General features: G+C 38.7%; 2 protein-coding genes and 1 pseudogene across 2 annotated transcripts; 2 read left to right on the plus strand and 1 right to left on the minus strand.

Moving 5' to 3' along the window:
• Positions 1 to 27: 27 nt before the first annotated feature.
• LOC114819384 (uncharacterized) lies at positions 28 to 2,574 on the minus strand (annotated as a pseudogene).
• Positions 2,575 to 3,714: 1,140 nt separating this feature from the next.
• On the plus strand, positions 3,715 to 5,312 carry LOC139187419 (uncharacterized). Its single transcript, XM_070806652.1, has 2 exons — positions 3,715 to 4,634; positions 4,961 to 5,312. Exons 1-2 carry the CDS (start codon positions 3,815 to 3,817, stop codon positions 5,002 to 5,004), a joined length of 864 nt encoding a protein of 287 aa, XP_070662753.1. The 5' UTR covers positions 3,715 to 3,814; the 3' UTR covers positions 5,005 to 5,312.
• Positions 5,313 to 9,793: 4,481 nt separating this feature from the next.
• On the plus strand, positions 9,794 to 10,687 carry LOC139190680 (uncharacterized). Its single transcript, XM_070811082.1, has 2 exons — positions 9,794 to 9,955; positions 10,064 to 10,687. Exons 1-2 carry the CDS (start codon positions 9,794 to 9,796, stop codon positions 10,685 to 10,687), a joined length of 786 nt encoding a protein of 261 aa, XP_070667183.1.
• The last annotated feature ends 12,921 nt before the right edge of the window (positions 10,688 to 23,608 follow it).

Genomic DNA, 23,608 nt, shown 5'->3' on the forward strand with positions numbered 1-23,608 from the left:
TCAGGAGGTTAAAGCAAGATGGGTCATTCCTAAAGGGTGTTTCGAGCTACTAAGCACAAATGTTAATGCACTTGGAAAAAGGAAAAAATCCAAAGTTCTGTGGGGTTGCCTGGTATCGGCAATTTTCTGGAATATATGGCTGGAACGCAACAAGAGGATTTTTGAAGACTATACTGGAGTGGGGGCAGAAGAACTTTGGGGGAGAGTAAAATATTGGGCAGCTTTTTGGGCTTCGGTCACTAAAGAGTTTAATAATGTTTCTCTATCTCAAATACTATGGGATTTGTTAGCAGCAGTTAAGTGAGCTTGGTCTAGAAATGGCTGCTGTAGCCAAATTCTAATGGTTTTTTCCTTGTTATACAGTTAGTGGATTTCTTATCCACTTCTGTGTTATTCTCTTTCTTTAATAAAATTGTTTCTTCTCAAAAAAAAAGGAGTTTACGACTGCAGGTGAGATAACAGGTTCAGTCGTATGAGCTCAGTGCAAGCCTGACACGAGATCTCTGTTTGAAATATCAGGGAGGGCACACACGGTGGTCACACCCAAATTTAGGTATTTCTTGTGTTCATATGTTTCTTTTCCATATATCTTTTTAAGGCATGTCTGCATTCTTTCTGTCTGAGCTCGGAGAAAGTAAGTTACTTTTGTATGTTCGTAGAATACCTTCGATCTTCCAGTTTTTGTAGTGAGAGATGAAATGATAACACATCCAAAGTTGCAAACTATGTAGCGGGACATAAAATACATAAGCTATATAGATAGAGTTACCCTCAAAGTTAAGATGAACACCACTGATACTAAAAGACCATAGCATTAGTGGCCTCTGAGAAAAATAAGTCTTCTGTCGTTGAGTTTCATGTCATTCTTCTTTTCAATACTCGTTGTATTGGGGTCGTGGTTGCGTGTTTTTTCCCTAAACTGAGTACACAAATTGAAAAGAGGGATTGGAATCAAGGGCTTAACGTTCAAAACTGTAACGTTATGCGTTTGTTTCGCTATCGTTTTTGCAAAGTTTATACCTAGTATGGCATTTTAGACTAGACAGTGAGTTGCAGTGTTGCACCAATGCGAAGTATGATAAAACATGTTCATAAAGTAGATTGAGATATACTAGTTTCCAGACTATACACTTACGTATCAAAATCACACAAAAGAAAGGATCATAGAACAGAGAAATAATAAGGGAAACAATTTTATCTGGATTTTACTTGTTACACAAGCCTTCACCCGTAGCCATCTTAGGAAAGAACAGATGAAGGAGACATTCCGTAACTTCATCCTTGCAGTGTATACTTCTTCCCTGTGAATGCTTGCAATTTTGGCTTTTCGGCCTTATGAGACTGCTCTTGGCTGCTCTTCTCTGCGGCAACTTTTGGGGTTTCATTCGTGGGACAGTTGGCATTTGAACTAATTTTACCAAACACGAGCTTTCCATTAGATCGACCCGTTGACGCAGAAGTTGATGACATAGAGCCCTTGGTTCCGTTCTCACTCTCCTGTTGGTTCTGCTCGAGAATTTCAGTAGAGGAAACCGGTGCAACCGATTGGTCCAATGCCGGTTTTCCATCCAATCGTCTTGCTGAACCGGTAAAGGGGATGAATTTCGGTATCTTCTCAGACGGTTCTTCATCCTTTTTGGCCTCTGTCGGTCTCTCCTTAGACTGAGTAGATGGCACTGCTGGCTTTTGAGGCTCCACATAATCAAGTGGAGGGGCAAAATCAACCTCGCAGTCGGTATCAATTATGCAGATTGCAGGGGACGGCTTTGTTTCAATTACGTCGATGTAGTACTCCTCATTGTTATAAGGGACCATGAAGGTATCACCAGTGGCTAAACAAGAGTAGCTCCTCAGTGCAGTCTCCAAGACGTCTTTCGGGTCTGAGACGTCAAGAAATTCCATAGTGTGAGGCTGCAACTTCATGTATGTTCCCTTCACAAGGCTCTTGTTTTTCACCTGAACAAGATCACCGTCTTGCAAAAGCAACTTCTTCATCATCCAGTAGGGTAAAAACGTTAGGCCCTCATCGGCAACAAATTCCAACACCCCGCAGTGAGCAACTCGTCCAGAATTACCGGGATTACTCAGTTCAAACAACATGGGGTAATTGACCTGTAAATTCGACAAAAGGCGATCGAGGGCTGACAGCGGCATTATGATTTTATCGCCCTTTTCGAGATGTTCCTTGTTGATGACGGAAACAGGGTAACAACGGTAAAGCTGCTCAAAGGAACTAGAATTACTGCTAGGTTCTTCAGGATCGCTGCCAGGCTCTTCGGGCTTACATCCAAGTTCTTCAACATATCCACCACGGAATCCGGAATCACTGACATGATCTTCTGAAGAATTCCTACTAAGTTCTTCAATATATTCGCCATAGAAGTCGGAATCACTGACATGATCTTCAGAAGAATTACTACTATGGTCTTCAGAAGAACTACTGCTATAGTCTGCGAAGGATTCACCGACATCTTCAGAATCAGATGAATCTCTGCTGTAGTCTGCAGCATCAACAAAGTCGTCATCAGATGAATCGCTGAAGTAGCCTTCAGAAATCATATTTACTGCGTCCATGAAGTCGCAGCTGGATCGTCTCCTTGTGATTTTGATGGATAGATTGGCTGAGGTAATTCTGGTTTCTTGCGGCCTAAGGAACTGAGACTCTAAACAGCTAGGGCAAAGAATAGTGCTTTGTCTGATGCGAATTGATGAGATGTCTGAAAACGAATGCGGCCTCCCTTGTACTTATACACAATTCAAAACCAAATCCTGTAAGGATAAGAAAACCCTAATCTCACTGGAGAACCCTAATATTTGAAGAAAAAAGAGAATGAAGTCTTAATCTTAGCCGTCCATAATCCTTTAATTGGTAGCTAATCTTCTAATCGTAGCCGTTCGTAATTCTTTTAGGGCTTTTCGCCATCTGATAATTAAGTAGCTAAACAAACCTGGTATGGAAGGTGCGGTGGTGGATTATTTCACTAAGTTATTTGATTCAAATGGTGGGGAAAATTTAAATATGGTGTTGGACCACATTACACCCAGAGTTACCGATGCGATGAATGCTGATCTTCTTCTTATTGTCTCCAATGAGGAAGTTAAGGAAGCACTGTTTCAAATGCATCGGACCAAGTCCCCAGGTCCGGATGGCATGTCTCCTGGATTCTACCAGAAACATTGGGATGTGGTAGGCGTTGATGTTTATGATGTCGTTCGTTCGATGCTGCAGTCAGGTTGCATGCTCTGCAAAATTGACTATACGCATGTTACCCTGATTCCGAAAGTAAAGAATCCAACGGAGATGTCTCAAATGCGTCCCATCAGTTTCAATCAAGGATAGATAGAAAGTCAACTGTTGTAATCCTATATATTAGGCACCTTCTTGTATACTGCCTATTATGAATGAATAACCAAATTCACAGAACGCTCAATTTCAAGATGGTACCAGAGCACCGATCCTGGTGACTCTAAAACCCAAATACGCTTCCGCCACGACAAGTGTCCACAACACATATTCCTTCCAACAAGCAACGCCACCATAGCAATGGCAGAATCAACTATTTCTTCCAGCAAACCAGTGATCAAACCAGTCGAGAACTCTACTGAGATCTCTGACCCATATGCACTGCATCATTCGGATCATCCGAATCTTGTTCTTGTCTCCAAACCACTGGAAGGAGATAATTACAGTACATGGAGTCGTGCCATGCGCATCAGTCTAAGCGCGAAGAACAAGATTGGCTTCATCACATAAGACATTGAAGCACCAGCAGAAACCGATCCAAACTTCCCTTCATGGCAGCGCTGCAACGACATGGTGATATCCTGGATCCTAAATTCTGTACACTCAGATATTGGGAACAACGTCATGTACACAAACACGGCAGCGAAGGTCTGGGAAGAATTAAGAGAACGTTTCTCTCAAGGAAACGACTCGAGGATTTACCAAATAAAAAGGGACATCGTGGAGCATAGACAAGGGCAGCAGTCAGTTGCTGTCTATTACACTAAATTGAAGGCTATGTGGGATGAACTTTCCTCCTACAACGAGGCTGCAACCTATTCTTGTGGAGGATTGGAAACGCTCAGAAAGAGAGAAGATAAGGAAAAAGTCATGCAATTCCTCATGGGATTGAATGACAACTATTCAGCCATTCGTGGCCAAATTCTTTTGATGCAGCCCCTCCCTGATACAAGGCGGGTGTATTCTCTCGTTCTCCAACAAGAAAAGCAAGTTGAAGTGTCTCACAATCGAGATAGCATCAGCCATCATGCCATGCACGCTGCGAATAATGGAGAATTGACAAATCAAGCACATCAGGCTCAGAAAAAGAGAACCCCACTCCACTGCTCCTACTGTGATCAGGACAGACATAGCATTGAAACATGCTATTATTTAAATGGTTTCCCTCCCGGCCACAAGTTCCATGGGAAAAATGTCAAACCTCCCAACCAAAGACGTTCCAATGCCAATCATGCAAAGGCGACAGACGCAAACAAACCTGCAGACAGCAGCTCCAAGTCCTCTTCCTCTATTGATGGTCCAAGGTTTACCACTGAAGAATACAACCAAATCATGGCAATGCTTCGGAAAAACAACGATGGTAACGCACACCACTTCGCGAATGTTGCAGGTATTGTTACACCTTCATGTGACGTGAATCCGGTTGCTCCACATTCCCATTTAGGTTGGATAATTGATAGTGGAGCGACAGATCATGTGACAGCTTCCTCTCCATTGCTGAATCCATCATATTTGCCTTGTACAGCCACCATTCAAACCCCTGATGGTAGTCACACAAGTATTGAATCGATTGGTTCACTCCAAGTCACACCAAATCTTAAACTTGACCATGTGCTCAAAGTGCCTAAGTTCAAAGTTAACCTTTTGTCTGTCAGTAAATTGACTCGAGCGTTAAACTGCAGACTGATGTTTTTCCCTGAATTTTGTGTTGTGCAGGACGCGTCTATGAGGAGGATGATTGGCCTGGGCAAGCGACATAACGACCTCAATTACCTCACACCAGAACAGAACCCTAAGCTCGCCTACAACATCCTTCGCCATTCCAACCTCTGGCACCAACGACTAGGACACCCATCCATTGGACCCCTCCAAGTTCTTTCAAAAACGACCTCAGACATCCATTTTGATTCAAAGCATGTGTGTGAAATTTGCCCTTTAGCAAAACAAACTCGCTTGTCATTTCCATCTAGTTCTATTTCTACACTTGCACCTTTTGATTTAATCCATTGTGATATTTGGGGACCCCATCGAATAAATTCACATTCCGGTGCTCGTTATTTCTTAACAATTATTGATGATTTCACTAGATATACATGGATTCACCTTATGAAATTCAAATCCGAGACACAAACACTATTGCAATCATTTATTTCTTGGGTACAAACACAATTCAATTGCATAATTAAAACTCTTCGAGCCGACAATGGCCCAGAATTTGTCTCCATGCATCCATTCCTTGAAAGCAAAGGTATCAATTTTCACCATTCTTGTCCATCAACCCCACAACAAAACGGGGTTGTCGAGAGAAAGCACCGTCATCTTCTAAATGTCGGTCGAGCTCTTCGTTTTCAAGCTAACCTACCATTAGAATTTTGGGGAGAAAGCATACAAACTGCTTGCTATTTAATTAATCGATTACCAACACCTCTACTTTCCCATCAAACACCATATGAACTCCTTTATAAAATGGCACCCACATACACACACCTACGTTGCTTTGGGTGCCTATGCTATGCTACCAACCTTTTGCCCATGCATAAATTTGACCAACGAGCACGTCGTTGCATTTTTGTAGGATACCCTCTAGGTCAAAAGGGATATAGGGTTTATGACCTCTCTACACGCAAATTCTTTTCATCCAGGGATGTTGTTTTCTATGAACATATATTTCCTTTTGAAACTCTACCACCTCAGTCCCAACCTGATGCCACAGTCCTTCCCACACCACAACTCCTAGACTTTGATAACAACCCTACACACTTCCCCACGCCAAGCCCTAATGAGCCTATAGCTGCATCCCCAACCATCCATGCCTTTGATATCCCTCATTCACTAGCACCACCTACCTCAGCCCCACCTACTCCAGCGCCACCCACTTCAGCGTCTACCTTAAACACCCCATCGCCATCATCTCCACCACTTGGCTTGTAGCCGACACCACCACCAAACCCCCCACTTCGTCATTCTTCACGTGTACCCAAACCCAATGTTCGACTTCACGATTTCCACCTTTACCATGCATCCACTGTCGCCCCCAGTCCTTCATCCTCCTCCACAGGTACACGATTTCCTTTATCTACATGCCTTTCTTATGCACAACTTTCGACTCCTTATAGGAGTTTCATTTGTAATGTCACTACACATATAGAACCTATGACTTTTGAGCAGGCAAAAACTGATCCCAAATGGAGAGAGGCCATGGCTGCTGAGCTCTTAGCACTCGAACAGAATAATACATGGACCATAACATCCTTGCCTCCTAGCCATCGTGCCATTGGTTGCAAATGGGTTTATAAAATCAAATACCACTTAGATGGGACTGTTGAAAGATATAAAGCTCGCTTGGTCACCAAGGGATTTACCCAACGTGAGGGAATTGATTACCGCGAGACTTTTACTCCCGTAGCTAAACTCACAACCGTACGATGCTTGCTTGCCGTTGCCGCTGTTCGCAATTGGTCCTTCCACCAAATGGACGTTCAAAATGCCTTCCTTCATGGCGACTTACTTGAGGAAGTTTACATGCACTTACCTCCTGGGCTCCGTCGACAGGGGGAGAATCAAATGGCTTGTCGACTCAACAAATCCCTTTATGGCCTTAAGCAGGCATCCCGGAGTTGGTTCCAGAAATTCTCCAATGCAATTCGCCAAGATGGCTTCCAGCAATCCATGGCCGACTACTCATTATTCATAAAGGTATCAGGTGATTCTTTTACTGTGGTACTCATATATGTAGATGACATGATTATCACTGGCAACGACGATTCAGCCATAACCAATCTTAAAGGTTTCCTCCATACCCAATTTCGTATAAAGGATCTTGGTCATTTACGATATTTCCTTGGTGTTGAGGTTGCTCGTTCAGCCACTGGGATCTCAATATCACAACGAAAGTACACATTAGATATATTGGACGAAGCAGGCCTACTTGGGGCAAAGCCGGTACAAACTCCCATGAAGGAGAATGTCAAGCTCTCGCCCATAGATGGTGAACTGCTCAAGAATGCCTCTTACTATCGGCGGCTAGTTGGGAGGCTCATATACCTCACCATTACAAGGCCAGAAATCACTTACTCAGTACACATTTTGAGTCAATTCATACAACACCCAAGAAAACCTCATCTTAACGCAGTCCATCGTCTTTTACGATATTTGAAAGGGTCACCTGGGCAAGGTTTGTTCTTTCCATCCAAAGGCAACTTGTTGTTAACCGGTTTCTGTGATGCTGATTGGGCTCGTTGTTCCATAACGAGACGATCAGTGACAGGCTATTGCATATTCCTTGGAGGAGCACTTGTATCATGGAGAACTAAGAAACAAGGTACCGTTTCACGTTCCTCGGCCGAATCAGAATATCGGGCCATGGCGTCTATAACATGTGAGCTCACATGGATGCGATATTTACTAAGAGATTTGCAGGTTACACACCACAAGCCAGCTCGACTCTATTGTGATAATCAAGCGGCACTTCACATAGCTGCAAATCCGGTGTTTCATGAACGCACCAAACACATTGAGATAGACTGCCATATTGTTCGTGAACGAATCTTGTCAGGCGCCATTACAACAACACATGTTTCCTCTGCCAATCAACTTGCTGACATATTTACTAAGCCACTTGGACAAGGAATGTTCCACCCTATACTTGGCAAGTTGGGTGTTCATGACATTCACTCTCCAACTTGAGGGGGAGTATTAACGGAAAGATTGGTTCCTTAATTGTAGGAATATGTTCTGCTTTATATTAGGATCATATCATGGAGATTATGTAGATTGATTTCATGTATAAATTACCTAGTATAGATAGAAAGTCAACTGTTGTAATCCTATATATTAGGCACCTTCTTGTATACTGCCTATTATGAATGAATAACCAAATTCACAGAACGCTCAATTTCAAGAAGTATCATGCCGAAGATTATTAGTCCTACTTAGAGTGCTTTCATACCGGGAAGATTAATTTCTGATAATACTTTAGTGGCGGCAGAAATAGCACATCACATGCATAAACGTAGCTCAGGCTGGAACGGAGTTATTGCTTTAAAGCTAGATATTAGTAAGGCATATGATCGGTTGGAATGGAACTTTTTGGAGTCTATAATGAAATGCATGGGTTTCTCTGAGGAGTGGATTCGATTGGTGATGATTTGTGTGTCCATGGTCACATATTCTTTTAAAGTAAATGGTGAACCAGTGGGTTTTGTTTCTCCTAAACGTGGTATTCGACAACCTTACTTATTTGTGTTGTGTGCCGAAGGTCTCTCGGCGGTCTTACGAAATGCGGAGGAAAGAGGACTTAATAAAGGTGTTGCGATTTGTAAAAATGCTCCAAGTATAAGCCATCTCTTGTTCGCAGACGACAGCTTTCTATTTGCTAGGGGCACTCTGGATGAATGTCAAAATATAAAATCAGTTTTGACGAAGTATGAGCTTGCATTGGGGTAATCGGTTAATTTTATCAAGAGTTGTGTGGCTTTTAGCCCTAATCTCAAGGAGTGTGATCAACAACTATTGGCAGATTGCTTGGGTGTTCGAAGGGTGCAGGCCCATGATAGGTATCTTGGGTTACCGGTTTTTGTGGGTAAATCTAAAAAGGAGACTTTCGCCTATGTTAAAGAGAGATTATGGAAAAAACTGCAGGGGTGTCGTGGAGGCCTTTTGAGTAGTGCAGGGAAAGAATTGCTAGTCAAGACCGTGGCTCAGGCATTACCAATGTATACTATGCAGTGTTTCCTTCTTCCAAAATCTTTTTGTGAGGAGTTGAATATGATGATAGCCAAGTTTTGGTGGAGCGGAGAACCCGGGAAGCGCAAAATTCATTGGGTGAACTGGCGAACCTTATGTAAATCAAAAGAGGAAGGGGGTTTGGGTTTCAGAGATCTCTATGCTTTTAAGATTTCTCCTCTTGCGAAACAGGCGTGGAGATTTATCATGCAGCCTCATTCGTTAGCTTTCACTTTTTTCAAAGCACGGTACTTTCCTTCCATAAATTTCTTGAATGCACCGGTGAAGACAAACACATCGTTTGTATGGCGTAGTGTTGCAGCCACTCGTCCAGTGATCTCAAAAGGTCTACGTTGGCAAGTGGGAGATGGATATTAGAATTTTCTATATCCTTTAAGGGTTAGGATTTAGGGTTTATTAGAGTTTTCTATATTCTTTAAGGATTAGGATTTTGCTTAAGTTTTCACTATGTATAATAGAGCTTGTAATTTAGTTTTAATATAAGTCAGTGTAGTCTCTTAGGGTTTTGTAACCCTTTCGGCATTCTCGTTTGTTTAATAATATTTCTATTATTTTGTTAGTATTGTTCGTTGCGCACTCTGATATTTAACTGGTTCGTGTATAAAAATTTGGGGCGATAATTGGTTGCCGAGAGAGAATTATTTCAAAGTTTTCACTCCCCCTCCATTGCCGCAACTACTTGAGACCACGGTGGAGAGTTTGTTTTTGGATGGGACACGAAATTGGAACAAAAACATGCTTCATTGATTGTTTAGCTTAGAAGAAGTGGAAATTATTCAAAGCATTCCTCTCAGTATTCAACGTATGTCTGATAAACAAGTTTGGCATTACGAAAAAAATGGTATTTTCTCGACGAATAGTGCTTATTACTTGGCAAAAAGAGAGGTGGATGCTGGAACGTCGGGTTCGAATTCCCAAGATTCGTTAATCTTGAAGAAATTATGGAATGCTTGTGTTCCTGGTAAGGTAAAAATATGTGTTTGGCGGGGGTGCTTGGATTCTTTACCTACTAGAACAAAACTTGCCAGAAAACGTATTTTCAAGTAAACAGAATGTTTATTTTTCTCTAGGCAGCCAGAAACTGTCGAGCATGTGTTGAGAGATTGTTCCATGGCTCGGGCAATATGGTTTGCAAGTTTGGGCATTAGAGGCCGAGATAATTCATTAGTATGTTTCAGTGATTGGGTAACTAAGCTTGCTCATGATTCCTCCAAGTTGACTTTTGACTTGGTGTTGACAACTATATGGAGCATTTGGAGAGCTCGTAATGATCTTTTGTGGAAAGGTACAATCTCTCATCCGCGTGATGTGGCTTTGAGAGCCGAGGAATGGATGCTTGCTTTTAGGCATTATCACTCCCCTAGCAAAATGGTATCGATGCAAACCATACAAAAGTGGTATCCTTCTGACATAGGTTTCTTAAAGTGTAACTTTGACGGCGCTTGGGATGAGAGATCGAGGAAAGGTGGCGTTGGAGTGATTATTCGCAACTGTAGTGGTGAATTTTTGGTAGGTCTCGCGGCTGTTGAGGAAGACATCAGTTCGACGCTACAAGAAGAGCTCTTGGCAGCTCGGCGAGCCTTGCAATTTGCTCAGGAAATAGTTTCATGTAGCTCGGGGATCTCTTTCGAAGGGGACCCTTGCAGCATTGAATGGGGAGGGCGAAGATCACTCCATTTTGGGTCCTATCATCAATGATAATCGTATTCTCCTGCGTAGTTTTGTTCATGCAACGACAAGCTTCATTCGACGTGAGGGGAATAGTGCTGCCTATCGTTTGGCTCGGGCGGGTTTGCGAGGAACATGGAAGTCGATCTGGGCTGAGAACCCTCTTGATATGCTTGCTGATGTCCTGATTGAGGAGAGTTCTCATCGCAACCTTAGTTGATGTTGATGTAATTTTAATGCTTTTTGAGGATAGGTAACTATAGTAAGTTGTTTGGTGTGGGACACTATTTTTCCTTTGATCGGGTTGAAATTCTTGACAAGGTTTTTTATCGAGGCCCTTTTATGCACACTATCCTCTTGCTTTGTATGTTTTCTCCTTTTTAATGAATATCATACTTCTTTAAAAAAAAAAAAAACCGAATCCTTTAGGAATTATGAAATCTAATCTCACTTGGAAACCTGAAATTAAGTAAAACGAATAAACAAAGAGTGGCTTTGTGTACACCCAAAACTCGTCTCTAGACGCCCAAAATTTTGTATTAAAAAAATGTATAATTCACACGTGTTTGAGATTAATAATTTGACTTTTGATTAAAAAAAAAAAAAAAAAAAAAAAAAACCTTGTCAATTTGAGAGTGCCAAAACCCTACAATCGCACTGCGCGCCCTTTCTTCTTGTTAACTCTCCGACAAGCTCACCGTTGCCAGCAAGGAGATCCGCCACTACCACTCTATGTTTCGAGATCTGGACTTGAGGCATATCATCGTATATGGTCGTGCATCGCAATTTGAAGCCCCGTAATATTATTTACCAAAACAAGGAGTAACATTAGATCGTCAATATAAATGAAGTTACATATATTGCACCAAATAAGACGAACTGTAAGCTTATCTAATAGTCTGTAAAATTGTGGCATAATCCACATTGCTTGCGGCACCCGATCGTCCCAAGATTTTTTAGAGAAGGTTGTGTAATGGTTCCATCCTCTAAATTGAAGATACCGATATCATCACTTGTTGTTTTGACAATTTAAGAAGATGACAAGTGGGATCGTTTGTGTAGTATATGAAACAGTGTCATATATATATATATATAATTGTCCAAGGATAATGATACCAAGAATAATGATGATCAGAATTGAATGAACGGTTAATTAAATTATTGGAAATTTGGTATGGAGGATAACCAGGATTAAGTATGTCATGAAACCAACTGTTATAAACAAATAGAAAGAATTGAACAAATGATTGGTCTGTGTTTACCTTAAACTTGAAATATTCGATAAATTGACTGTGAGTAAGGATTTTATGCCATTCAAAATCAGTTGTTATGAAAATATTCTTCATAATGAAAATAATGAATTCAAAGTAATGATGCAAATATAATTTGAAAATGAGTTTTAGGCTTTTTAGCCAAAATGGTCCCTGAAATTTGCATAACACATCACTTTGGTCCCTGAGATTGAAAATCAATAGAAATGGTCCATGAGATTGTCCACAATCCATTATATTGGTTCTTCCGTGTCTCAGAGCTCTTAGCCGGAAGTTTAGACAATTTTCAAAGTTTCGTAACTCAATTGTTTATTAACCAAATTGGACCTATAATATATCAAAATGAAGATATGAAAGTGTAGAACAAGATTATACCTATTTGGAATCCCAATGGTTGCCAGTGATGGCCGAAAAATAACCTAAAAGGTACCGGTCCGCAGGGAAACTGGAAAACTTGCTGGAAACTGGGTAAACTTTAAACGTTCATAACTTCTTCAATACTCAACGAAATCGAGTGATTCAAAAATGAAAATCATACTTCTCAACGCGACGAAGAGAATAGTATGGTTAAATCTCCGTGGTTTGGCCGGAAAATGGCTCGAAATTGGCTCAAAATTGGCTAACTTGAGACCAAGATAGCCACTTTTGAGTTGTTTTCCAGCTAAACCACAGTGAACTAGCCATCGATAAAGGTACCATTCTCTTTGCCTCATCTAGAAGTATGATTTTTGTTTTTGAATCACTCGATTTCGTTGAGTATTGAAGAAGTTATGTACATTTAAACTTTACCCTTTTTCAGGCGAGTTTTCCAGTTTTTCCGCTGACCAGTCACCTTTCAGGCTATTTTCCGGCAATATCCGGAAACCACTGGGCTTCCAAATAAGTATAATATTTTTCTACACTTTCCTAGCTTTATTTTGATATATTATGGGTCCAATTTGGTTAAGAAACGATTGAGTTACGAAACTTTGAAAATTGCGCAAAATAATGGATGGTAGAAACCTCCGAGACACTTAATGGAGTTTTTAACGGAATGACCAAAATAATGGATGGTAGAAACCTCAGGGACCATTTCTATTGATTTTCAATCTCAGGGTCCAAAGTAATGTGTTATGCAAATCTCAATGACCATTTTGGCTAAAAAGCCTAAGTTTTATTGCAAAACTCACTGGAACTTACAATTGATTTACTGACGATTGAGTCAGCAAATAAGAAAATGACTGATGAAAAGGATATTGGTGCATGCAGGCATCCTTGACATTTGAAAATTAAAAGTGTTTACAACTTTTGATTTCTTTGAGTACAGTGTGAACTCAAAGAAAGCTTTTACTGAGAAATCATGGAAATTCCAAACTTGAAGTCTTCTCCAACTGAGTCCTTTACATATAGACTTGGAAAAGAGACCTGGATGATTGATTGCTTTATTGTGGAAGAATGGGATGAATGGTGACTACTTGGATGATTGATTGCTTTATTGTGGAAGAACGGGATGAATGGTGACTACTTGGATGATTGATTGTTTTACTATGGAAACACAGGATGAATGGTGACTTGCTTTTACAAATGATGAATAGTGGTCTGTTTTGGAATAATTGCTACTTTTACTATGAAATATGCAGGTGACTGAGTGATTCCTTACTTTATTTGATGGAACTTTGTCTGAAAACTTCACATGGTGACTTTGGCTTCACATGGTGACTTAGAAAATATGGCAATTGTCATGATGACTTGACTTGATGACTTTAATTTTCATATGGTGATTAACTGTGTTCACATGACTTTATGCAAAAGGGTCTTGGGAGTCCTGGTAGTCGACCCACTTGGCTGACTGTGTTTTTTGGCTTATTGAGTTGGCTGGTTGCTGTGAACATGCGTTTAAAGATTCGGAGTCTGAGTCTTCTCCTTCTTCAATATGGAGCATCGCTACTTCTGCAAGTAATTGTTGGGCTAAGTTTTTGAGTTGGGTGACTTTTTCTTTGCTTTTTGAGCTAGTTGACTTGGATGACTTGGCTGTTCCTTTGAGTGATGATGATGGACTAATGTCCAATAATGACTATTCTGGGATGGCTGGCAGAGATGGTTGTGCTGGCTGTGCCAGAATTGATGGAGTAATGGGAAATTTTGTGAAGACCTGACTGATGGTTAAATTTATCCCACCACTTAACTGATCTGATTCTGTTGACTTCACCGGTTTCGACTTCATAATTCCACTTAATGATCCATGAGACTTTGTATTTGGCTATGAAAATTGGGAGAAGTGTAATTTTGTAGTTGAATCGGCTTCTGTCAAATTTTTGTTGGAAAATGGCAGAAAGGATCTACATAAGCTGTTATGGTAGGAGACTGGCCATTGGGCCGTGAATTGACCACGATTTAGGGAACCATGTAGAAAAATTTAATCTGAAACTCTTGTTAAAATTAAAGAACCACGAATGACTAAAGTCTTCTGTTTAATGGAGAAAAATGTTAGTCCACGCATCAATATAATAAAAGTAATTGTAATGGTTATTGGGAATTTGAACATATTGGGTGTGAAGGGGTTTGGTTTTGTAAAGGGGGATTCCCCAATCTGATTCGGTTAAAAAAATTTCAATGTAAAGAGAATGGTAGATGATTTTGTTTTCATGGGTTTTGCTATAAAGAGGATTGATTGAAATGGACTCGGTTTCATTGAGGATGGCTTGATAGTATTTTAGTGTTTTATGCGATGTTGTAGGATGATAATCGAAATTAGGTGGAAAGACTGTTTTGGCTAATTTTTCTTGTGATTGTTCTTGATTGAGATTGAAAGGGATATTGAAATGATATTCACTGGGGTTTTTCTTGACGTATGGTGATGTTTTGGTATAACTGACTAGTTGAGATGATGATGATTGGTATGTTGGGGTTGAATAAGGATCATATTGACTGACTAATGCCGTTTGGTAATTTGATCGTGGTGTTTGGTAATTTGGCCTAAGGTTTCCTATTGTGGAACCTAAGGAAGTGAAACGGTTGGTAATGGCTAAGGACGATGAAGAATCTGGGCTTGATTCTTATTTTACTGGTGGTGGTGGTAGAGTGGCCGGAAGCCTCCTCTGATCAGGTCTTCTTGCTGTCATTCTTCCCCTGCATAAATTATTTGGTTAGGAAATCAGGGATACAATTTTGACTACCTTTGATGTATTTTATTTCAAAATAAAAAATACTTAATATAGCTTGCCATCGTGCAAAAATCTGTTTTGATGTAATGTTTTGAACATCTTTTTGTAAAACATGTTTTGCAAATTTGTAATCGACTCTGACTAAAAACTTTTGATTTACTAAATCATCTTGAAATTTACTAATACATAATACTATAAATAATATTTCTTTCTTAATAGTATTATAATTACTTTATGCTGGATTCTAAACCCCTGAATAGAAACGAACAATTTATTCATGAGATTTGGAAGAAATTGACTGTTTGAGAATACCCCCGTAACTAATTTCAGAGGTATCAGTTTCAACAATTTTGAAGGAATTAGGAGTTGGAGTGCCAAGACAGGGTAAAGTCTTAACATGTGATTTGATTTGTTTGACTATGGAAGTATGAGTATTGGACCATGATGAGAGATTTTTTTTAGATGATCAAACAAGGGTTTGCATTGTTGTCTAAGATGTTATCCACTTTCGAGCAGTTTTCCAGCCAAACCACAGCGAATTAGCCATCAATAAAGGTACCATTCTCTTCGTCTCGTCGAGAAGTATGATTTTTGTTTTTGAATCACTCGATTTTGTTGAGTATTAAAGAAGTTATGAACGTTTAAAGTTTACCCAGTTTTCGGCGAGTTTTCCAGTTTTCCGACGGACCAGTCACTCTTCAGGCTATTTTTTTGGCAATCTCCGGCAGCCATTGGGCTTCCAAATGGTATAATCTTGTTTTACACTTTCCTATCTTCATTTTGATATATTATGGGTCCAATTTGATTAAGAAACGATTGAGTTACGAAGCTTTGAAAATTGCCCAAACTTCCGGCCAAGGGCTCTGGGACACATAACGGAGTTTTTAACGGAATGACCAAAATAATGGATGGTGCACAATCTCAGGGACCATTTCTATTGATTTTCAATCTCAGGAACCAAAATAATGTGTTATGCAAATCTCAAGGAACATTTTGACTAAAAAACCTAAGTTTTATTGCAAAACTTACACTGGAATTTGCAATTGATTTACTGACGATTGAGTCAGCAAATAAGAAAATGACTGATGAAAAGGATATTGGTGCACACATGCATCCTTGACATTTGAAAATTAAAAGTGTTTACAATTTTTGATTTCTTTGAGTACAGTGTGAACTCAAAGAACACTTTTATTGAGAAATCGTGGAAATTCCAAACTTGAAGTCTTTTCCAACTGAGTCCTCTACATATAGACTTGGAAAAGAGACTTGGATGATTGATTTCTTTATTGTGGAAGAACGGGATGAATGGTGACTACTTGGATGATTGATTGCTTTATTGTGGAAGAACAAGATGAATGGTGACTACTTGGATGATTGATTGCTTTACTATGGAAGCACGAGATGAATGATGACTTGCTTTTACTGTTGATGAATACTGGTCTTTGTTGGAATAATTGCTACTTTTACTGTGGAATGTGCAGGTGACTGAGTGATTCCTTGCTTTGTCGGAATTATTGATGGAACTTTATCTAAAAACTTTATATGCTGACTTTGGCTTCACATGATGACTTTGAAAAGATGGCAATTATCATGATGACTTGACTTGATGACTTTAATTTTCACATGATTATTAATTGTGTTCACATGGCTTTATGCAAAAGGGTCTTGGGAGTCCTAGTAGTTGGCCCACTTGGCTGACTGTGTTTTTTGGTTTGTTGAGTTGGTCGGAAGCCTCATCTGATCATGTATTCTTGCTATCATTCTTCCCCTGCAGAAAGTCTCTGGTTAGGAAATCAGGGGTGCAATTTTGACTACCTTTGATGTATTCGATTTCAAAATAAAAAATACTTAATATATCTTGCCATCATGCAAAAATTTGTTTTGATGCAATGTTTTGAACATCTTTTTGTAAAACATGTTTTGCAGATTTGCAATCGACTCTAACTAAAAACTTTTTATTTAATAAATCATCTTGAAATTTACTAATACATAATAGTATAGATAATATTTCTTTTTTAATAGTATTATAATTACTTTGTGCTGGATTCCAAACCCCTAAATGGAAACGAACAATTTTTTCAGGAGATCCGGAAGAAATTGACTGTTTGAGAATACCCCTAACCAATTTCAGAGGCATCCGTTTCAACAATTTCGAAGGAATAAGGAGTTTGAATGCCAAGACAGGGCAAAGTCTTAACATGTGATTTAATTTGTTTGATTATGGAAGTATGAGTATTGGACCATGATGAAGGATTTTCTTTTAAAAGATCAAACAAGGGTTTGCATTGTTGTCTAAGATGTGGATAAAATTCTGCAACAGAATTTAAAGATCCTAGAAATCTCTGTAATTGAGTTTTGTCAGTGATTTCATCTGGGAACTTATCTGCAAATTGAATTACTCTATCTATTGGTTAAATGGTTGACTGGTGGATATTGTATCCTAAAAATCTAATTTTGGTCTGTATTAACTTAATTTTGGTTGCTAAGACAACTAATCCATTTGACTTAATTATCCTAGAAAACATGTTTATGTGTTTCCAATGCTCATCTATTGATTTGGAATAAATGAGAACATCATCAACGTAAACAATTGAGAAATGACTGTATTGATTAAATATTTCATTCATGATATTCTGAAACTCACTTGGTGCATTCTTAAGACCGAATGACATTACATTCCATTCATTATGGCCGAAAGGAGTGACAAATGCAGTTTTGTATTTGTCATCCTCATGAATTTGAATTTGCCAAAATCCAAACTTCATGTTGAATTTTGAGAAGATTACAGCTTGACTAAGTCTCTTTATTAGATCTCTTTTGTTAGGAATTGGATACCGTATCTATTCCAAGACTTCATTAAGAGGTTTGTAATTAATGACTAACCTAATAATTCATCTTTCTAATTCAGCGTTTTTCTGGACATAGAAAGCAAGACAAGACCAGGGTGATTTACTTTTCCTAATGATTCCTTTATTGAGAAGTTCTTGGATTTCTATTTTGCAGAATTTCATAACTTCTTGACTCATTTGGATTGGTCTGGCTTTTGTTTGTATTTTATTTTCATTAAATTTCTTATTGTAAAAAGTTTAACAATGTGTTGTTTTCTGTGCCAAAAGGCATTCGGAATATCCGAACAAATTTCATTATCAAGTTTCTTTTGAAAGTTGTCAATGCTTTGTAACAAAGATTTGTTTGTTAATTGTTCTTCAATTCTTTTGTAATTAGTTTCTTCTTTTAAGAAATTAATTTGTTGTGATTTTTTGGTGACTAAATTGATGGTTTTTTAGATACTATCTTTTTGTAATTGTCTTAATTTTTTTAGATTTGTTCCGTGCAGAATTCAAATGTGATTTTTTGTCCTAACATTCTGGTCGTTATACTGTTATGGTGTACCTTAAAATGATATAGGAGAGCTATGAAGGGGAGCCCTAGAATGACTAGGTCTGAAATGTTTTTTTATTAAAACAAATGGGGTTTTAAAACAAACATTGTTTTGACAAACATGAGCTTTTGGAATTTCATATTTTAATTGCATTGGTGACTGATTTGATGCACTAAGAATTTCTGTTGATTTATGAAAATACTTAGTGGAAATTAAACCTTCTTGAATACAATTCAAGTTTGCACCTGAGTCAATTAAGGCAATTGTTTCCAACTGGAAGTCTTCAATTATTATTTTTATTTTAGAATACCATTTCTGGATTCTAATTTTTTGTAATAATCCTAACACTAAGTTATGTGTTGAATTTTCTTCTGGTTCTGATTGTTGATCGGATGAAGAATTATTTTGTTCTTCATCTGATGGGGATTGTATTTCATTGTTTTTAAGAAATTCTTGTGTTTGAATGCTACTGAGGTGTGAGTGGATTTCTATGTTTTCTAATTTTAAGGACTTAATTTCTTCCTTAATCTTATTGACTTCTCTTTTTAGATCTTTGACCATAATTTCTTTCTTAGCCTTATTAAACATTTCTAGAGTTATGCTAAGACATATTTTTGGGATTACTTGTGGTTGGCTAGTACTGGCTTCTGCTTGGGAGACTAAATTCTTAAGTTTTTTTTATAAATAAAATCATTTTAACTCAGGGTTATCTACTTTACTGATTAACTCAATAAGAAGATCTTCTTGTTTATTAAAGACTGAAATCTTTTTACAACAAGCATATGTACATCCTATCTTAATGTCAGGGGATGAGAGACTACTTGATGATTGATTGGAAGAAGACAACCCTAAATCATCTTCGGATTGACTATGGTTTGTGTCTCTAAGTTCTAAGACTTGGATTAACTGGGTTTTCTCTTCTTCAGAAATTTTCAACTGGTTGATTGTTTTCTTGAGTCTACATTTATTTGCATAATGACCAAATTTGCCACACTTGTAGCAATTTCCTTTTTGTTCTTGGTTTTGGAGTGGAATTTTCCTGAGGGTTTCCTCTTCCACTTGCTGGTCTTGGGTTTCTTGTAAAATTTATTTGTTTCAAAATTCTTATTTTTGAATTTGTTATATTTGGGATGCATGTCTCTCTTACTGGAGTACCTATTTGGGTACCTATTGTAGGCTTCTGATTTTTTCTTTTTGTTGGATGGAGCAATAAGAGGTAATCCATATTATTCACAAAATGTTCCTAATTCGTATTTGGCTATTGACTTGTATTTGTTGACTTGTTTCGTAATTTTCATATCAATACACATTTTCAATCCTTCTTTCTAGATAATATTAATAATATTTCCATAAGTAAGGGTATGATATGGTATGATACATGCTTCATTAACTAAAACATTTCTAATTTTATGGGCAAATATATTTGGTAATCCATTAATGAATTTTTCTTTCCAAAATGGTTATTACTATCCTCTCTAAGCATGACTCTAGACATAAAAAGATCTTTGTACCATCTAAAATCACTTAGGGTTGGACATCTTAAGTTACTAAGTTGGTCATGAATTCTAGATGTGACATTACAAAGTGTTCCTATGAAATGTTATATAATGGTGAAAAGTAATGTGTTGACTGCATCTAGGACTCCTCGTCCTATATGCTCATCAAAGATGGGTGTTCCTTCTTCATTTCTTTTGACTGCATTTTTAATTTCATTTCTTGATTGTTCAGTGTGATGCTTTTCCCACCAGGAATGGAGCATTCCTGTAAATCCAGTGACTAAAAGGTCGACAACTTGTGTTTGACTAAGGTTATGATTGGTAATATAACTATTAGCAACCATGGAGATGTGTTGTAACTTGTTCAAAAGTTCTAGTTTTGATAATCCATGTATGTTCCATTCATAGAGTTTATCAGCTGAGACTGAGAATTGGTTTTGGATGTTTCTTTCCTCATATTGAATATATGGAGGTGTTGGCCTTGGATACCAATTTTTGGTAAGAGTTTTTGAGTTGACTCTTTTGTTTGTGATTCGTTTTAGTTCAAGATTTTGAAAAGCTTCTTCTACTTTCTTAATTGAATGAGTTTCACTTTCACCTTCTGAATCCCATAATGCAGAAGTTCTTTCTGCCTGAGATTCTTCTGGATGATGCAAGACGTTGACTATTTTTTCTTGTTTCAATTCTTGTAACATTTGATATATTTTTTTGGCTTGTGGAAATTGTTTTTAAAGCCGTTGAGTTAGAGGATGGCTCTGGGAAATTGACTAGGGGTTTTTCCCTAAGTGTTGGTTTTGGTTGAGAAAGTATATCTATTTTGGTTTCAATTTTGTGTAACTGTTTTCCTATGGTGTGTAGACTCTAGTTTGTGAAATTGTTATGCTCAATGACTGGCTTGACCCTTGCATCTTCTTTGGGAAGTTTGAAAGGGATGGCTGGTACTTGTGTGTTTGCAGTTGTGATTAAAATTATTTCTTGTGGAGGGTGACTAGAAGAGACTAAGGTTTTGTCCTCTTTGACCCAATTTTTTTTTGTGATGACTTCTAACTTCTTTTCAGACTCGTAATATTTTTCAACGAAATTGAAGAAAAATACTTCAAATATGTGTTGTTTCATCAAATTGGTTCATTTATTGTAAATGTCCAATTTTTGTTCTTTTTTATATTTATTTCGGAAAATATGAATATTTTTTGTTGCTTCGATGTCAACATTGAGTTTCTTCCATTGAATTTTGAATGGTTTGTTCAGTACGAGTAACTGGTGGTTGATGAGGACAATTATATGACATAGAAGGTTATATATCCTCGGAGAGGATACAATTTTTAGTTTTATTTTGCGTGCTTAAATAAATCAAGGACACTAAAACCGTGTCCTTAAAGGGCATTTTGTTTAGTAGTGGATCACCCACGAACATAGCCTCATCTCCAATACTTTTTACCTCGACCTGTTGTGCAATCGATTTCTCTTTGTCGTTGAACACCAATTTGTAAACCTTGAAGCTATCAGTCATCCACAAATCGCCGTTCTTCGAACAAGCAATAGTATCCCTTGATTGATTCCACAAGATATGCACGAGCAGCATAACGTTGGAACACATAGGTAGGTCAAGGGCCTTTGCTTGTGATGGAGCTAAAAAGTCACTGGTGCAGTTCAGGTCAAAATTTGACGACAATCGATCCACGCTTTTCGACTGCATAGCCTCGACCGTCATTAAAGATAGCATCAACAAAGAAACTGTCATCTAGGATCATTCGTTCAAATCAAAGGATCATTATAACAAAACATCTTTCGAAAGGAGGTCTAGAATCAGATCCGGGGGGATCCCATTCCAGGTACAATTGGAATTTGAAAAAAGAGCATAGTGCGCTAGCCATTGGGTACAACCATTTGCTTGACGACAAATATGGGTAGAAATAGCTCCGGTGACTGAGGCAAGGAGCGCCTTTGAATCTTCAATAATGTGCCCAATGATAGAAAAATTAATGGAGGGATCATTAAGCGCTGTCACAATCTGGAGAGAATTGATTTGTAACATGAAATTTTGAAAACCCCTTTGAGTTGCCAGCAAAGCACCCTCTCTAGCAGCCAATGTCTCACTAACCAGAGGAGAGCCAATATGATTAAAAGTTTTTGTCAATCCCGCCACAAAAACACCTTGATCATTCTGGATCACCATGCCAATACCTCCCCGGTTGGACCGCTCATTCCAGGCAATTTCAGTAAAGCCTTAACAACAAAAAATAAACTCTTAGCTTTTTCTGATGACCACAGTTATCACCACACTGCACAGAAAAGCTTCTGCAACAGCAGCAGCAAGGTAGCTTCAATGGCGGCTCCGTTGACCACCCTGGTAAAAACTCATCTCCAAACCTGCTGAGCAAACACCTCTATATGCATTATACTGTGCTCATCAGAAAAAGCTCATTCTCTGCGTTTGTTTGTGTTTATTGCCAATGTGGCTCGCCATTGTTGACTTTCTCTTGTAAATTCTTATGAAAGCATTCATGGCCTTCTGCAAATAATGTTGTGTTTGGCTCATACATTTGTGAGTAATTATGAGTCATGTGTTAACAATAATGAAATGACCTGTGTTTGCTTTCGGTGGAAATATCACATGGTGTGGGTTGCATGAAAGTTGCAGACAAAGTAAAAGCAAAAGTTTAGTGGACATCATCATGAGTAAAGATATAATGATGATGCTTGCTTTTACTTTAATGATGATGTTTGTTTTTTGCTTTAATGATGATGCAAGACACAATGATGATGGCTATGATGGCTTGGCCTTATATTGAGAAGGCTTGCCGAGTTAGGGAGAGGGAGAGAGCATTCGGCTCTCTCCTAAGAAGGCATCAGAGAGCATCCAAAGGGGGAGAACATTCGGCTCTCCCATGGGAAAGCATGGGCACGGGTGAGAGAAAATCAAGAGAGGTAGAGTGAAAAGTATTCTAGTGAAAGAACTATTGGGGTAGAGTGAGGCTCTTGGGAAAATTCTATGAGTGGGTGTGCAAGGGATTTGGGATTGGGTTATATTGATTTAACTCATGTGTACTTGTATTTTATTCTGTTCAACTGAGTGTGATTTTGGTGAGGTTGTAATCTGAATCTCGTTTCCACACTAACGAACAGGCCAATGCACAACAATTGGTATCAGAGCATCGTTGGAGGCTTTGGTTCGTTGGAGGTCCAGATTTGTTGTTCACCATGAATTTTTCAGTTGGGCAGTTTAATGGGAGAGGCGTTTTTACTCTTGGTAAAGGAGAGTAATGGAAGCCTGAAGAAATGGAAGCCGTGTTCAGGGATGCTTGGATCAACTGCGAAAGTTGATGTTGAGGAAGAAGAAAAAGGCCTCTTTCTTCTTACCTCACTTTCAAATTCGTACGAGAACCTTGTTAAACTTTACTACATGGAAATATACAGTAAGTTTGGAGCAGGTGCAAGCTTCTTTGGTGTGGAATGATACACAAAGGAGACCATGGATGATGGTGGGCACAAGACTGCTTAAGTTATTAAAGGTTGGAATCGTGGAAGAAAATTGGAAAGAGGATCTGAGAGAGACAGCAGGTTCAGATCCGGTTCCGGAGGCAAAGGTCCACAGTGCTACGAGTGCAAGGTCGGGTTGTAGCAAGTTTGTGGCGGAAGACTTTGAGTATGTCCTCTAG

The sequence above is a fragment of the Malus domestica genome, chromosome 02 (assembly GCF_042453785.1).
Source record: "Malus domestica chromosome 02, GDT2T_hap1".
Classification (NCBI taxonomy): Eukaryota; Viridiplantae; Streptophyta; class Magnoliopsida; order Rosales; family Rosaceae; genus Malus; species Malus domestica.

Bases quoted from the DNA above. Each gene is read 5' to 3' on its own strand.
- LOC139187419 (XM_070806652.1), top strand. From the start codon at position 3,815: ATGGTGATATCCTGGATCCTAAATTCTGTACACTCAGATATTGGGAAC. The intron at 4,635-4,960 runs GTATTGTTACAC...TGTGTTGTGCAG, and splicing joins CCACTTCGCGAATGTTGCAG to GACGCGTCTATGAGGAGGAT.
- LOC139190680 (XM_070811082.1), top strand. From the start codon at position 9,794: ATGTCTGATAAACAAGTTTGGCATTACGAAAAAAATGGTATTTTCTCG. The intron at 9,956-10,063 runs GTAAAAATATGT...TTCTCTAGGCAG, and splicing joins ATGCTTGTGTTCCTGGTAAG to CCAGAAACTGTCGAGCATGT.